At 39.3% G+C, this 15344-nt stretch overlaps 1 protein-coding gene and 1 long non-coding RNA gene across 2 annotated transcripts; one reads left to right on the top strand and one right to left on the bottom strand.

The window, feature by feature from the left end:
• Positions 1–883: 883 nt before the first annotated feature.
• On the bottom strand, positions 884–2131 carry LOC120293410. Its single transcript, XR_005551171.1, has 3 exons — positions 1994–2131; positions 1769–1816; positions 884–1112 (listed from the first exon to the last, which is right to left on the bottom strand). It is a non-coding gene; the product is annotated as an uncharacterized LOC120293410 (long non-coding RNA).
• Positions 2132–12952: 10821 nt separating this feature from the next.
• Positions 12953–13525, top strand: LOC120293838 (keratin, type I cytoskeletal 9-like). The gene has a single exon (XM_039313607.1). The coding sequence runs from the start codon at positions 12953–12955 to the stop codon at positions 13523–13525; it is 573 nt and encodes a 190-aa protein (XP_039169541.1).
• The last annotated feature ends 1819 nt before the right edge of the window (positions 13526–15344 follow it).

Genomic DNA, 15344 nt, shown 5'->3' with positions numbered 1-15344 from the left:
ATTTCTAGAATAAACCTTGTTCACGGACTATTGGCAAGTATGATTGTTCTATAAATCTTTTTCGAGCTAAAATTCATGGTTTGCCCCAACATTAGCAAATATCACAGTTGCACTATTAGTAGCATTGTTTTAGCTAGACCGCCTTGTTCATGCACCTTTTTTTTGTGGCTAATTTTTAGTATTTGGGTCTCTTAGAGAGCGTTAGACCATTCTTTTTGTGCTAAGTAGCCCGCTTATTGCAACTGAACAATAGGGAAATCATCCAAAAAGTCTTAAATCTATTGTACAATGGCCAACACAGTCTTAAACTTTTCGATTTTTTCAATTTAGTCCTAAATCAAAGTAGCCATTCTGGTAAATTTTGGTTGGAAATCGTTGATATGGCAGTTCAGTCAGTGCCACCATTCTATGTGGCACGATCGCCACTGGTGTGGACGATTTTTGGGAAAAAATGTATTGTTTTTCCTTGCAGTAATCCAATGAAGGGAAAAAAACAAAAGAGAGAGAAAAGAAAAAGGAAAAAAAATATAAATTTTTGTAGAAATCATCCACGTTAGCGTCAATCGTGCTATGAAGAACGGCGATGCTCGCTCGGCCACCACGTCGGCAATTTATGGCCAAAATTGGCCGAAAGTCTACATTGGCAAATTGTCAAAAAATTTAAGATTCAATTGACAATATAAAAGAATTTAGAACTGAATTGACCGCTATATAATAAGTTCAAGACTTTTTAAATAATTGTCCCATTGAATAGCTGTAGAGATAGGAGGCTCCTCAAGGTGGACCAATAAAATTGCCTTTCCTAAGCCTCACAAGCATGAACTCACTTTCTGAGACATAAGGCGGTGATGAGATGTCTCTACTTGGATGAACATTATCGAAGAGTAAAGAATGAAACATATCTATTTATATTTTACATGAGAATGTCTGGAAGATGATGTGCGGAATATTGGGAACTAAAATAATTCTGCTATGCCAAGTACATACCAAGATTATTATGACATATTACATATATATCACGATCACAAGTGACAGAGTTCTTCTTTGTTTGGTGACATCTAGAGCAACCAACATGCCGTCTGATCAAGGCTTTGCCGGTACGAAGCCTGCAACTGTGTTTAAAATAGAGGGCTTGAAGATCTGAAATTAATTCCTGGTTAAATAGATGATGTGGGACTGTCCTTTCTTCTTCTTCTTTTCTATTGAGAATGCGAGACTATTTTTTTTATAGCTCATTACACCCCCCCCCTTTTTGCTCTCCTCAGTTTGAGACTGTTAGTAATGTACTCCAGACAAATATTAATCACGGGATATACATTGGTTTATTTTGTAATTAATTTGACTATTACAGAGAAATTATTGACATAATGATGAAAATTACCATGATTTTTTCCCCCACATATTTAACCGTAGAAAATCTTGTTGACCAAGTTATGACCACACTACGCAAATAAGTACACGAATAGTGTTGATACAAAGCATCAAGATTTTGTTACTAATTGTTGCTATAAATATGAAATTAAGCATATGCCTGTACTACATTTGTAAAGATGAAATTTCATGGAGTTTGATTAATCGTTTGGCATAAAAGTGAAATTGGACATGTTACATGATTATTTGACTAGAGAATATCCGATGAATTAGGGATGTAGTGCTTTCGAGCAAATGTAATACGATGTATGATGAATGATTCACAAGTATATAAACCCTTCTAGAAGCAAACAACGTGATGGAAAGGTTCGAGATATGGAGTAATAAGAGTACTCACTCTAAGGTCCTCTATCAGGAGGAGAATGGCTTGGGAGCGGATTTATAGCTGTATGTGCAAGACCATATTCAATGAAAATCGTTATGAAAGATCAGACGCTGCCCAAAAGTATTCAATGATAACAACATGATGTATAAAGCTTTCTCTATATTCCCGTTTCAAGCCATGTCAACTACAGTTTCGTGGAATTGAAAGCTCAAAGCACCAAAAACAAAAATCACTTACGTTGTTTCATATTTCCTTTTTGAGCCGGGGCCCTTGGAAGGAACGAGGAGATTAGAACCAAGAGCAAGCAGAAAATGGTAATAAGAAGAGGTGATGATGATGTTGATGAAGGGAAGTGCATTTTTGCTATCGTCTATGTGTGTGGGTGTGTGTGGGGGGAATTGGTATATATAATCTCTGACGTGCATATAAAACTCAATTAATCAATTGTAGGATCTACATTGAGCAAATCAAGAGGAAGAAAAAAAAAACTTGAAAAGTCTAATTCAAGGAAGGAGACCCGAAAGTCTTCCATTTTTGGATTTTCTACATTGAGTAAATGAAGGGTAAGAAAAAAACTCAAGAAGTCTAATTAAGGAAGGGGACTCGTTAGTTTCAAACTCCACATACCTTACTGGTTCTTGTTGAGTCTCTTTATGTGTATCATATCAACCACATGAAGAGAGCATGCAATGTGGTGGGTTGAAAACAGTCGTGGATGTACCTAACCTCGATAAACCAGCTCATAAAATGTGATTGTCCAAAATTAGACTCACACTATGAATAGCAGTCTAAAATGGTTCTCATTTGAGTCGTCAATCATGTGGTTTTCATACTAATTGTGATTCATTTTATTCTGGTCATAACTTTTATCAAACTTGAAATTTCTGCAAATAAGGATAAAACTTTCTCAGTCTTTAAGGGGAGTAATTATGGTCGCATGGTCCGTCATGGCAAAGCTTGGATCAGAGAGAGATAGAATAAAAGAAAAACAGTTCAATCAATTTGCATATGTTACAAAGATCATGAATGAACGAAGCAAGTTCAACTGTTGATTAGCAAAGAGTAAGCATAACTATTAGGTATATAAGGGCGCGCATGTTTTTATTTCTGTTCTTTTCTGTTCCCTCAGAATGAAATAAAAAAAAAAAAGTGTTTATGTTCCGGGGAACAATTTTTGAATAAAAAAACCCGTTTGGTAAACTTGTTCCGGAAATAAAAATGAACAGAAACACGTTTGGTAAATTTTATTCTTTTTTGTTTCTTTTAATTTTTTAATATTTTTATTTTATTTTTCATTTTTTCCTTTCTTTTTTTTTTTTTTTTTTTTTCGGCCGGTCGCCGACCTTCGGCGACGGGTCGACGAGGCCGCAGCCTCGCCAGATCTAGGTGAGCCCGAGCTCGCCCAGCCAAGGCGAGGCTTCGGCGAGGTCGCCGACCCTCGACGGCATCGCCGGCCCTCGATGGCCGGTCGGCGGCCCTCGACGGCGGTCGCCGGCCATGGCCAAGGCCGGCGACCGGAGAAAGAAAAAAAGAAGAAAAAAAGAAGAAGAGAAGAAGAAGAGAGAGAAGAAGAAACGTTTCTTCAAAATTGTTTATGGAACAAGAAGTAAGTTTTTTTGTTTCTTTTTTGTTCTTATTGTGTTCCTGGAACAAAAGAACAAAAAAGAACAGAAACGCAACCAAACGCGTTTCTGTTCTTTTTGTTCCCAGGAACTAAAAAAAAAAAAGTGTTCCGAAACACTTTTTAGGAATAAAAACATGCAGGCCCTAATAAATTCTGGCAAATATGTGAAGAGAGCTAAGCAAGCTGACTTGAGGCTTGAGAGCAAGGTTCCATGGTAGCCAATTGTTCGATTATGTTCATGTCAACGTCACGAAATATAATAGATATCATGAAGGGAAATCATATCAAGTTCTTGCAAGCTCTCAAAGTTGCCAAAGATTAAGATATCAATAATGGAAATGCAAGAGGTTGAAGAAACAACTCTCAAAGAAGATTCTCATTAGAAAAAAAAAAACTAGCAAGAATGTGAATGGTCTTCACCTTTGAATGTTCCACATGGAGCAAATTAAGGGTAAGGAAAAACTGGAGAAGTCTACTCAAGGAAGGAGACTTGAAAGTCTTCCATTTTTGGAAGTTCCACATAGAGTAAACGAAGGGTAAGAAAATACTTGAGTAGTCTAATCAAGGAAGGGACTCGGTTAGTTTCAAAGTCCACATACCTTTTCAATTCTTATTCAATCTTTTTGTGGGCATTGTATCATTCACATGAAGAGAGCGTGTAATGTGGTGAGTTGCAAGAAAGTCTTCACCTTTAAAAGTTTTACATTGAGTAAATGAAGGTTAAGACAAAACTGGAGAAGTCTACTTAAGGAGGGAGACTTGAAAGTCTTCCATCTTTGGATTTTCCACATTGAGTAAACGAAGGGTAAGGAAATACTTGAGCTGTCTAATCAAGGAAGGGGTCTTGTTAGTTTCAAAGTCCACATACATTTTCAATTCTTATTCGGTCTTTTTGTGGGCATTGTATTATTCACATGAAGAGAGCGTGTAATGTGGTGGGTTGCAAGAAAGTCTTCACCTTTGAACGTTCTACATTGAGTAAATGAAGGGTAAGACGAAATTGGAGAAGTCTACTCAAGGAAGGAGACTTGAAAGTCTTCCATTTTTGGAATTTCCACATAGAGTAAACGAATGGTAAGAAAATACTTGAATAGTCTAATCAAGGAAAGGGCTCGGTTAGTTTCAAAGTCCACATACCTTTTCAATTCTTATTCAATCTTTTTGTGGGCATCGTATCATTCACATGAAGAGAGCGTGTAATGTGGTGAGTTGCAAGAAAGTCTTCACCTTTAAAAGTTTTACATTGAGTAAATGAAGGTTAAGACAAACTCGGAGAAGTCTACTTAAGGAGGGAGACTTGAAAGTCTTCCATCTTTGGATTTTCTACATTGAGTAAACGAAGGGTAAGGAAATACTTGAGCTGTCTAATCAAGGAAGGGGTTTTGTTAGTTTCAAAGTCCACATACATTTTCAATTCTTATTCGGTCTTTTTGTGGGCATTGTATTATTCACATGAAGAGAGCGTGTAATGTGGTGAGTTGCAAGAAAGTCTTCACCTTTGAACGTTCTACATTGAGTAAATGAAGGGTAAGACGAAATTGGAGAAGTCTACTCAAGGAAGGAGACTTGAAAGTCTTCCATCTTTGGATTTTCTACGTTGAGTAAACAAAGGGTAAGAAAATATTTGAGCAGTCTAATCAAGGAAGGGGCCCTGTTAGTTTCAAAGTCCACATACCTTTTCAATTCTTATTCAGTCTCTTTGTGCCCATCATATCATCCCTATGAAGAGCGCATGCAATGTGGTGGGTTGAAATCAACCGTGGAGATACATAACATTGATGAGCCTTAGCTCATAAGCACACGATTGTCTGAAATCGCACTCATGCTATGAATAGTAGTCTAAAATGGGCATCATTTAAGTCATCAATCATGTGGTTTTAATACTAATTGACTCACTTTATTCTGGTCCTCGACTTTTTATCGAATGCAAAACTTCTACAAATAAGGATAAATTTTTTTATGTTTTGAAGGCAAGTGATTATGGTCACAAGATTTGTTGTGGCAAAGCCTGGATCGAGAGAGAGAGCGAGAGTAAAAAAAAACCACAATTGCCGACATAATCAATCTACATACGTTAGAAAGATCAACTTTCTAACTAGCGAAGAGTAAAGCATAACTTGTGAATGAATGTTAAATTTTGGTAAAGCATGACAGCCAATTGTTTTTTTTTTTTTGGTAAAAACACGACAGCCAATTGTTTGGTTATGTTAATGTCAACATTACGAAATATAGCATATATCATGAAGGGAAATCAAATCAAGTTCTTGCAAGGTCTCAAAGTTGCCGAAAACTATCACAAATGTACAATTAAGTCTTAAAATATTTAAAAATGTAATTACATCCTAAAATTTATCATGAAAGTATAATTAAGTTCTACAACTTTTAAAAAGTGCAGTTAAATCATAAAACTTGTCAAATCGCTCTATTCAAGTCATTTCGTTGATTGCATTTTTTTTTAAATTTTATGACTCAATTATACCTTCGTGACAAGTTTTATGACTCAATTGCAATTTTGTAACAAGTTTTAAGGCTTAATTATATTTTTATGATAAGTTTTAGACCTTAATTATACTTTTGGGAAAATTTAGGACTCAATTGTACTTTGATAATAAACTTTAGGACCTCTAGTGTATTTATTACAAAAAAGGTTCGGCTTTCTCTCTCGAGAGAGATATGAGGGTATAGGGGTGCTTTTCTCGTGACGTCATCAGTATTAGATCACCGGTAGCCCTTTTTTGGTTTTTTTTTTAATCGAAAATAGTCTTGTTTCGTTGTTCTTTATCGGACTGGACTTTATATATATATATATATAGAGAGAGAGAGAGTTATAGCTGTTTCCCACGGGCTACAAGTAGAAAGAGCATTGCATCATCCATAGACACGGTGTATATACAGAACTGTAGGGTGTCAATGGGTCGGGTGGGGTGGGGTTTTATGGTTACTCGACCCGACCTGAAACACATTAGATCCTCATCGAAAATTCGGGTCAGTTCAAGTCGAGTCGGGTTGCTAGGTTTCCCACTTTTTTTTTAACTTTCTTTTCTTTGGGGTTTGGGTTTGGGCAAGGTTTCCAAGTATGCATTAGGAATCTCCATTTCAGCAAGCACACTGCTATTAATTGCCATAGCTGCCTTCAGTATTTGATTCGCACAGTCCCTGCACTACTGCAACCTCTTCCTAGCTTCATCAGATAATCCATTAGATGGCACTTTCGGGCAAGGCAACCACCACTTCTCTTCCTGTCTAATGGACGGCCTACCACTGGACACACCTGAAGAATTCTTATCATGGTCATTGCCATCATCCATCAATATCCCACGATCAACATACCAAAATTCCGTTGCAGAGAACCGATCAAGCATGCTGGTTAACATCGCATCGAGCTTCTTAAGAGCAGGGAGATTTATCTATAAATCAGAGTGAGGACAAGTTGCCATGACCTCATATGTGCCCCCACCCGGGAATTGTTGTATCGATGGCACGAGCTCCACAATTGAATCGCTCACACATAAGAGCCATTCAATTTCTCTGCACCACATCGCTTTCTTCTGAGGTGCCAAAGGCTCTAGCCTCCATAATGCACCAAAGACAGTAGCTGCAATCCAGTCCAATACATCGCATTTGTGTCCAAACTTGAAATATAGAACAGTTACTCATTTACACGATTTTGGTGACACCAGAGGGTAATAAATCAAACTGGAAAGCCTAATTAATGCACTAATGTCAAACAAGGTGGACAACATCAGGCTGCATTGGCAGCATGGGCATGGAATGAACTAATTAAGCTCCTCTTCAGGCAGATCGTGAAGATCAGAGAAGTTTTGATATAACATGACAAGAAGTCCAAAAGGCATTTGAGGCAACCCTGAGAAGTACTGGGTTCTTATAGATCCTGAAAAGAACAGACATTGACCACAATTACGTTGAGAGAGAGAGAGAGAGAGTTGCAAAGATCAAGAGATGGATAAATCTGCAAGAGTATGGAGGTTAAGAATTGTCTAAAAGAACAGCGTAAGATTCAAACATGCTCCAGCATTGAAAATGTAGGAAAGTCACGTGCTGAAAATAATAAACCAATATTTGAAAGGAGATTAACTAAAAGACACACCCAATGGCTGTTGCCCCCCAGGATGCTACGGTATAGATGACTTTGCTCCCATCCCATGCCTTCTGGAGCTTTCCTTTCTTCTTTTTCATAGAGAATGTCTTGTTAAGAGCTAATAGGAAATTGAAAGTATGTCAGGACTCTTCTTATCAACCGGTGATGTATAAAATGTTATTCCCTTTCCATGCACTGACAGCCTATCAAGTACTTTTTGTGACTAGTAGGAAAATACAGTAAAACGACTAAGAGGCTCCAATGTTTGACCTGCTTGGAGTTGATTAGGAGTTAATTCCTAAAAACACGCAGTGGCTCTATTAGCAAAGTCATATGCACCTGAGGTATATTCCAATCACGCTTATATTGAAAAATTAGCATCAAATGAGTATGCCTATGACATGATTTGATCATTTATTTAACATGTCAGGCTTCTTAATGCATAAATTTTCAAGAAAAACGCACATAAAAGTGAAATATGACCTTAGCTCCAATATGCCTTTACAATAAATGAAGCTTATGAAATTATGCAACCAATCTGTAGGACATATATATATATATATATATATATATATATATATATATATATATATAAGAAACCTTTATCAACAAGTTCAAATAAAGAAATATTTGCCTCCTCTAAGATTCAAAGCGCTCTGAGGTTGGAAAAGCGTGAGTTGCTGAAATGCATGTCCATCATGCCATGGGTAAGGAATAAGCATGCCTTGCTAAAGATTAGAGGCAATAGTTGATGCTTCTCAAGCATGTGACACAATTTTTCAATCATCTAAAACAGAACAGGTTCCCCTGATCTTTATCATTCAAGATACATACCATAGGACACCACTGCAATCAGCATCCATAATACATTGATGCAGAACAAAGTTCTAGTGGAATATATTCTATGCTAACCTCTAATACGTTAATCATTGAGAGAAGTCAACATCGAGCTTGACTCCGTGGTCGTATTTGGCAATTCTACAATAAATTCACGATGAAAAAGGTGGGGAGAGGAGGCAGCGGCTGAGGGCTAAGCCCTCGTCGTCGCCGCTTCCCCACCATCATGAATTTATTGTAGAATTGCCAAATACGACCACGGAGTCAAACTCGATGTTGACTTCTCTTGATGATTGACGTATTAGAGGTTAGCACAAAATATATTCCACTAGAACTTTGTTCTGCATCAATGTATAATGGATGCTGATTGCAATGGTGTCCTATAGTATGTATCTTGAATGATAAAGATCAGGGGAACCTGTTCTGTTTTAGATGATTGAAAAATTGTGTCACCTGCTTGAGAAGCATCAACTATTGCCTCTGATCTTCAGCAAGGCATGCTTATTCCTTACCCATGGCATGATGGACATGCATTTCAGCAACTCACGCTTTTCCAACCTCAGAGTGCTTTGAATCTTAAAGAAGGCAAATGTTTCATTCCATGCCTGTGCTGCCAATTCAGCTTGATGTTGTCCACCTTGTTTGACATTAGTGCATTAATTAGGCTTTCCAGTTTGATTTATTACCCTCTGGTGTCACCCAAAATCGTGTAAATGAGTAACTGTTATATATTTCAAGTTTGGACACAAATGCGATGTATTGAACTGGATTGCAGCTACTGTCTTTGGTGCATTGTGGAGGCTAGAGCCTTTGGCACCTCAGAAGAAAGCGATGTGGCGCAGAGAAATTGAATGGCTCTTATGTGTGATCGATTCAATTGTGGAGCTCGTGCCATCAATACAACAATTCCCGGGTGGGGGCACATATGAGGTCATGACAACTCGTTCTCGCTCTGATTTATATATAAATCTCCCTGCTCTTAAGAAGCTCGATGCAATGTTAACCAACATGCTTGATGGGTTCTCTGAGACGGATATTGATGGATGATGGCGATGACCATGATAAGAATTCTTCAGGTGTGTCCAATGGTAGGCCGTCCATTAGACAGGACGAGAAGTGGTGGTTGCCTTGCCCGAAAGTGCCATCTAATGGATTATTTGATGAAGCTAGGAAGAGGTTGCAGCAATGCAGGGATTGTGCGAATCAGATATTGAAGGCAGCTATGGCAATTAATAGCAATGTGCTTGCTGAAATGGAGATTCCTAATGCATAATTGGAAACCTTGCCCAAACCCGAACCCCAAAGAAAAGAAAGGTAAAAGAAAAAAAGAAAAAAAAAAGTGGGAAACCCAGCAACCTGACCCGAATTTTCAATGCGGGTCTAATGTGTTTCGGGTCGGATCGGGTCATAGTGTGTGGCCCTTTTGATTCGGGTCGGGTCGGGTAGCCACAAAACCTGACCCGACCCATTGACACCCCTAAAGATGAGAACATGTTTGTGTTTGTTGGCTTGTTTGGAATTTGAAGTTAATGTGTTCCGGGTCGAACAATGTTCCAACCCTAACCCAACCCAACACATATTTCTTTACTTGTTTTATATATGTTACTCGAACAATATCAAGACCCAAAACATGTATTATACTCGTTTCGTGTTCGTGTCATATTCGGTTCGGGTCGGGTCCAATCGGGTTTTTTTGACACCCCCACATAACTGTACGTGCTCATTTCTATTAGCACACTGTGTGATAGAAGATGTTGAGGTTATATTGATTATTCACTCATTCGTTTCGCTGGCGACCTTGTGTTTGCCTCTATGACCCCCATGGCCTAGATATCTAAAGTCCTCGCTAATAAGGAAAAGTTCCAATTCCCCAATTGCGATTGCTCATATACCTAAGATTCTACATCTTTTTCTTTTTTTTTGAACAGAAACCCAAATAGTATTAATATGAATAACCAATACAACCAGCGGCTATAGCATCCGCGCATAACAGATTCAAGAGAGGAGAGGGCGTAAGAAGGGCCCAATTACAAGTCAAACGATTGCTATTATGGGCCTTATAGGCCTAGTCGGCTACCGCGTTGGCTTCCCTCGGACAGAACCCTAGCGATAGATTGGAGAATAGGTTTAACAGGAAGGCCACCTCTGAGAAGAGAGCACGATCCGTCCATGGCGGCTTTGCCCGGCGATTCAGTGTTTCTACCATGGTGAGATTGTCAGATTCGATGAGGATCTGTGCGTTTTGGAGCCCCTGTTGTAGGAGATGTCTGAGCGAGAAGGACAGGGCCTGGATCTCGACTGCAGAGCAGAGGACGCAGCAACAGCTATGGAAAAACCATCAGTAAGTCGGCCTTGGTGATTCCTACAAATACAAGCTATATTGCCTTGATTGCTTCCCTGATGATACGAACCATCTATATTAACCTTCATAACCCCGGGATCGGGGGGATGCCAGAGAGAAGCTTGATCTTTGACCGAGAGTTCTTGTTGTGTGCAGGATGCCGAAGACAACCGATCTACCTGGGCGTGAATTAGAGCCGCTTCTACAACCTGATTCAGATCAGGAAACGTTCCCCTGAAAAGGAAGCCATTTCGGGCTCGCCAGATCTGTCACAGAACATTGGAGATAAGCGCCAGTCGAGATAAGCGGCTTCCATCTCCTACCGTGGACACAATCCACGATTCCAGACGTTGAATATTGTTTGGGATGAATGAGACCCCGATCTTGGAATGTGTCCACACCCGATTAGTCCACGAACAGAGAAGGAACAGATGTTCTAAAGTTTCTGGAACCTGTTTTTTACATAGTAAGTAGCAGGGGTGTCGCGACCAAATTTTTTCGTGTAGGCGAACCATCTAAAACTAGGTTAATGGATTACTAAGTCTTTAAGCTTAGCTCGGACTCTCCCAAGCCCATATCAATTCGCGACTTAGGTTCAAATTTCTTAACATGCAAATTGATTTTATTTAGGAGTTGCCACTAATCAGTTTATGGTAGGTCGATTAGACACCTAAGTAAAATAATGGGAGAATTACTTTACTCCTACGTACCAGAGACTAAGGGTACGGGGACTTGATTACATTAGATTTCTCTAATGCCCTTTCGGTACCATTATTTTTATTTTCAAAAATGTTTTTTTGCAAGTAGCTGATTTATTTTAAACTATCTCCCTAACATGTGAGGTTATTATGCGGGTGCGCAAACCACCAATTTAACACCCAAGAAAGCAATTAAATAATGTAGAATTTACCTAAAAGCAACAAAAGCATCTGCAGTGTTAAATTAAAATCCACATCAACAATCCTAGATATGGTTTCTAATTAACAAGCAATTACTCAATTTTTGTTTTCACTTTATTTAATGAGAATCATGCGATGCATGCTAATAATCTAATATGACATGGCAACATGACCTAAACTATATGACATGAAGAAATGCAATAATTAAATGCAATCTAAATGACCTAATTCAAATGACATGTAATTAGATGCAATGACATACAAAATTATTTAACCTAAAATGACATGCGAGCTACATGTCAAGCGACATTTATTAAATGACATAATCTAATGACGGGCAATTTCTAATTAGAAATGAACCTAACAATAATCACTAAAATGACGTGCATTTCATGGACTTAATTCTATATAACGTGCACATGATTTTTCTATTCTAAAAATGCAATCTATTCCTAGAAATTGCAACTAATTTATCCTAAGACAAATTTTATGAAATTCGAAATTTAAAAATGCAAAAGTGATCTAGCTAGATTAAGATTCTATCTAATTTGAACTAGGGATTAAGTCATATTAAATCCTAATTTAAACTAAGACATTATCTAAATCTAAGATGCAATTTATCTAAAAAGATGATCTAAATTTAAAATGAAACATGCAATTCTAATCTAAAATGCACAATGATTTTCTTGTATTTTTCTTTAAGAAATTGAAATTAAAACTTCACATAATTAAACATGCAATTCAAATAAAAAAAAAACTAACAACCTAAATGAATCACTTTCTTTTTTTTGGATTTTTTATTTTTTTAAATTCGGAATAAAATCCCCATTCTAGATATGCAAGATAACAAGAAATATTCCAAAACAAACCGAATCCTAATTCAAATATTTTTTAGATTTTTAGTGGTTTTTTCAAAACAATGCAATTACCAACTAAACATTAAATCTAAACTAATCAAGGTATCCAATCAAATAAAGAATTACAATGATCGAAAAAATAACATGTCATCTCACAGGTCAAATTAACGATTACTATAATCCTGAATGTCACGACAAAAAGATCAAAATAACTAAAAATCTGATCCGAATTCTTACGGATCAAATTAATAGTTATATTGATTCAACATTTAAAATACTATCAACAAACCCCCAAGAATTAATACAATTAAAAAAATGACCCGACATCTTACGGGTCAAATTAATAATTACAATAATCATAGGGATAACTCCTGCCGATAATGCCTACAATATCCAATGTCACTAAAGAAATGCTACCAAACGGAATAACCAAAAATTACCTAAGAAATAAAAAGAGTAAAATAAATTAAACTATAAGTAAAGTAAAAAAGTAAAAAGTAAAAAATAATAAAAAAAACTACCTAAGGTAAGTAACAGAGATGGGGGGTGACGCCGGGGGAAACGAATCGCAAGCAGAGGCGGTGAGGAGGCGCGGCGTCGGCGAGGTCAGGAGCGGCGGGCTTCGGCCACCGAGCGAGCAGGATGCAAGGGCGATGTTCAGCGGAGGCGGAGGCGGAGGCGCTCGGGTGCTCGCGGCTGTGGAGGCTTGGTCGTCGGATTGCCTAGCGTTCGATGCCGTTGGTGAGGGCAGAGGGTCTGGCAGTGGCGCGCAGCGCTCGAGCAGTTGCAGGTCACTGGTACAAAGCTCGCCGGCAGGAGGAGGTTTGCTGCAATGGTCGCGCTCGATGCGTCGTGGCAGGTGGCGCTCAGCGCTCAGGCAGTCACAGGTCGCCAGATCGGGGATCGGGCTTGCTGTGGTCGCGGGTTGGCGCGGCGATTCGGTGACGGCTTTGCGGATGGCAATCGGTGGGCGCTCGGGCGAAGTGAACACGAGCGGAGCAGGGGTAGGGCTCGACGCGGCACGGTGGGCTCGAGTGGAGGAAGACTCAGGCGTCGGGGACTCGGGGCGGCGCGGCAGTGGCGCTGACCGAGGTGGAGCGTCGGGGGTCTAGTACTCGGGTGGTCAGACGCGCAGCGACAGCGGAGGTGCGGCAAGCCGGTTCGGAATCGGCAGTGTCGCGGGTTGCAGAAGCGCGGTGGTGTCGAGCTCCGGCGGTGCTGCTAGGCGTCGGCACTGGGTCGCGGCGGACGGAGACTGGCAGGGCGCGAGCGTCTGCGCGAGGAAGACAAACAGTAACCTGTTTTTCTTTTTCTTTTCTCTCACCTCACGTCACTCACCAATCTTCTCTCTCCTTTTTATCTGTTCTGCAGCTGACTTTTCCCTTTTCTTGTCAGGGAAAGAAAAAGAAAAAGACCTTCTCTTTGACCAAGGTAGACGAGGCCTTCTTCTTACGCCGATTTTCTTCGAATTCGCTCTTGAATTTTTCTCTCAGATTTCTCCCATTCGCCTCCGTATTTTGCTCTCAAATTTTTCGATCAAAAGACCCCCCTTTCTCTCATCGTACACGGCTCCCTTTATAGGCAAATAAGATGTGATCTTTGTGAAATATTTCATCCAACAAAAAGATTGCCGGTAACCTCTTGATCACAAAAATATTTTTATTCTCCTTATCTCCCGAATATCTCTAATGATTTTACCGCCTATTGATAAAGATGAGATTGCAATGCGGTTTCTCAATTTTCAAAAATCATCGAAATATCACATAAAATCTCAATTTTTTTCACAAGATAATTGATTAAAAAAAAAAAACAACGGGCTTGGGTTAATTTTCTCCTTCCGTGGGCCTAGCCCACACGCTAATTTAAAACTCAAAAACACCAATTTGACCCATCTGCCACCGGTCCAGTAAATAAATGTAAAAAAATGCAAATTAAAAACATATGCACCTAAATCTATATGCTATGTAATTAATATTTTTTTTCAGGGATAAAATTAACCCCTAATTTTTATGCAATAAATGACTAAATGGATTGCCAACATTTAGGTGTCAACAGCTACCCCTCTTTGAAGGTGAGCTCGTAGAGGTTGCCTTCAAAGATAAATTGAAACCTAAATTTTGGTTATGCATATGCAATGGATGATTTTTGTTGGAAAATGAATTCCATTTTTGATGCAACTTATATGATGCATGGAAATGCTAATGCAAACGATAAAGGAACTTACTTGGAATAATCTACCTTCAAGAAGGATAGAGTAGTTCTAGGCAATCGGTGTTACATGTCCAGGACCCGTACCATTCTACGGTCGCCTAAAATAGTAACATAACTTTACAAAGAGACTGATTTCCTAGGACCCGTACCATTCTACGGTTGCCCAGTATGACAGTGTTTGGTTGTGTCTAGGACCTGTACCATTCTACGGTCGCCTAAACGGGGATTTACCTTCCAGGACCCGTACCATTCTACGGTCGCCTAAACAAGGATTTACCTTCCAAGACCCGTACCATTCTACGGTCGCCTGAATGAGGAAATTGCTTTTCTAGGACCCGTACCATTCTACGGTCGCCTAAACAAGGTTTTGCTTGGCTAGGACCCGAACCATTCTTCGGTCGTCCAGCCTTGCAACAGAGGTCAACTGACCAGGACCCAAACCGTTCTTCGGTCGTCTTAATCAGATTGAATCTGGAGGAAAATCTTTGGGGGACAACTCAGTCGAGTATCGGTGTTTTCAAAAGGGACTCTGGGCTATGATAGCACGCTAGGTCAATATAAAGGGACATCGGGCTACAAAAGCACGCCGAGTCAATAAAGAGACTATGGGCTACGAAAGCGCGCCAGGTCAATATAAATGGACATCGGGCTACGAAAGCACGCCGAGTCGATAAAGAGGGACTCGGGCTACGAAAGCACGCCAGTCAATATAAATGGATA

Source organism: Eucalyptus grandis, chromosome 5, assembly GCF_016545825.1.
Source record: "Eucalyptus grandis isolate ANBG69807.140 chromosome 5, ASM1654582v1, whole genome shotgun sequence".
NCBI classification, from domain to species: domain Eukaryota; kingdom Viridiplantae; phylum Streptophyta; class Magnoliopsida; order Myrtales; family Myrtaceae; genus Eucalyptus; species Eucalyptus grandis.
The sequence above is the reverse complement of the archived record's forward strand: the minus strand, read 5'-3'. Positions and strand labels throughout refer to the sequence as shown.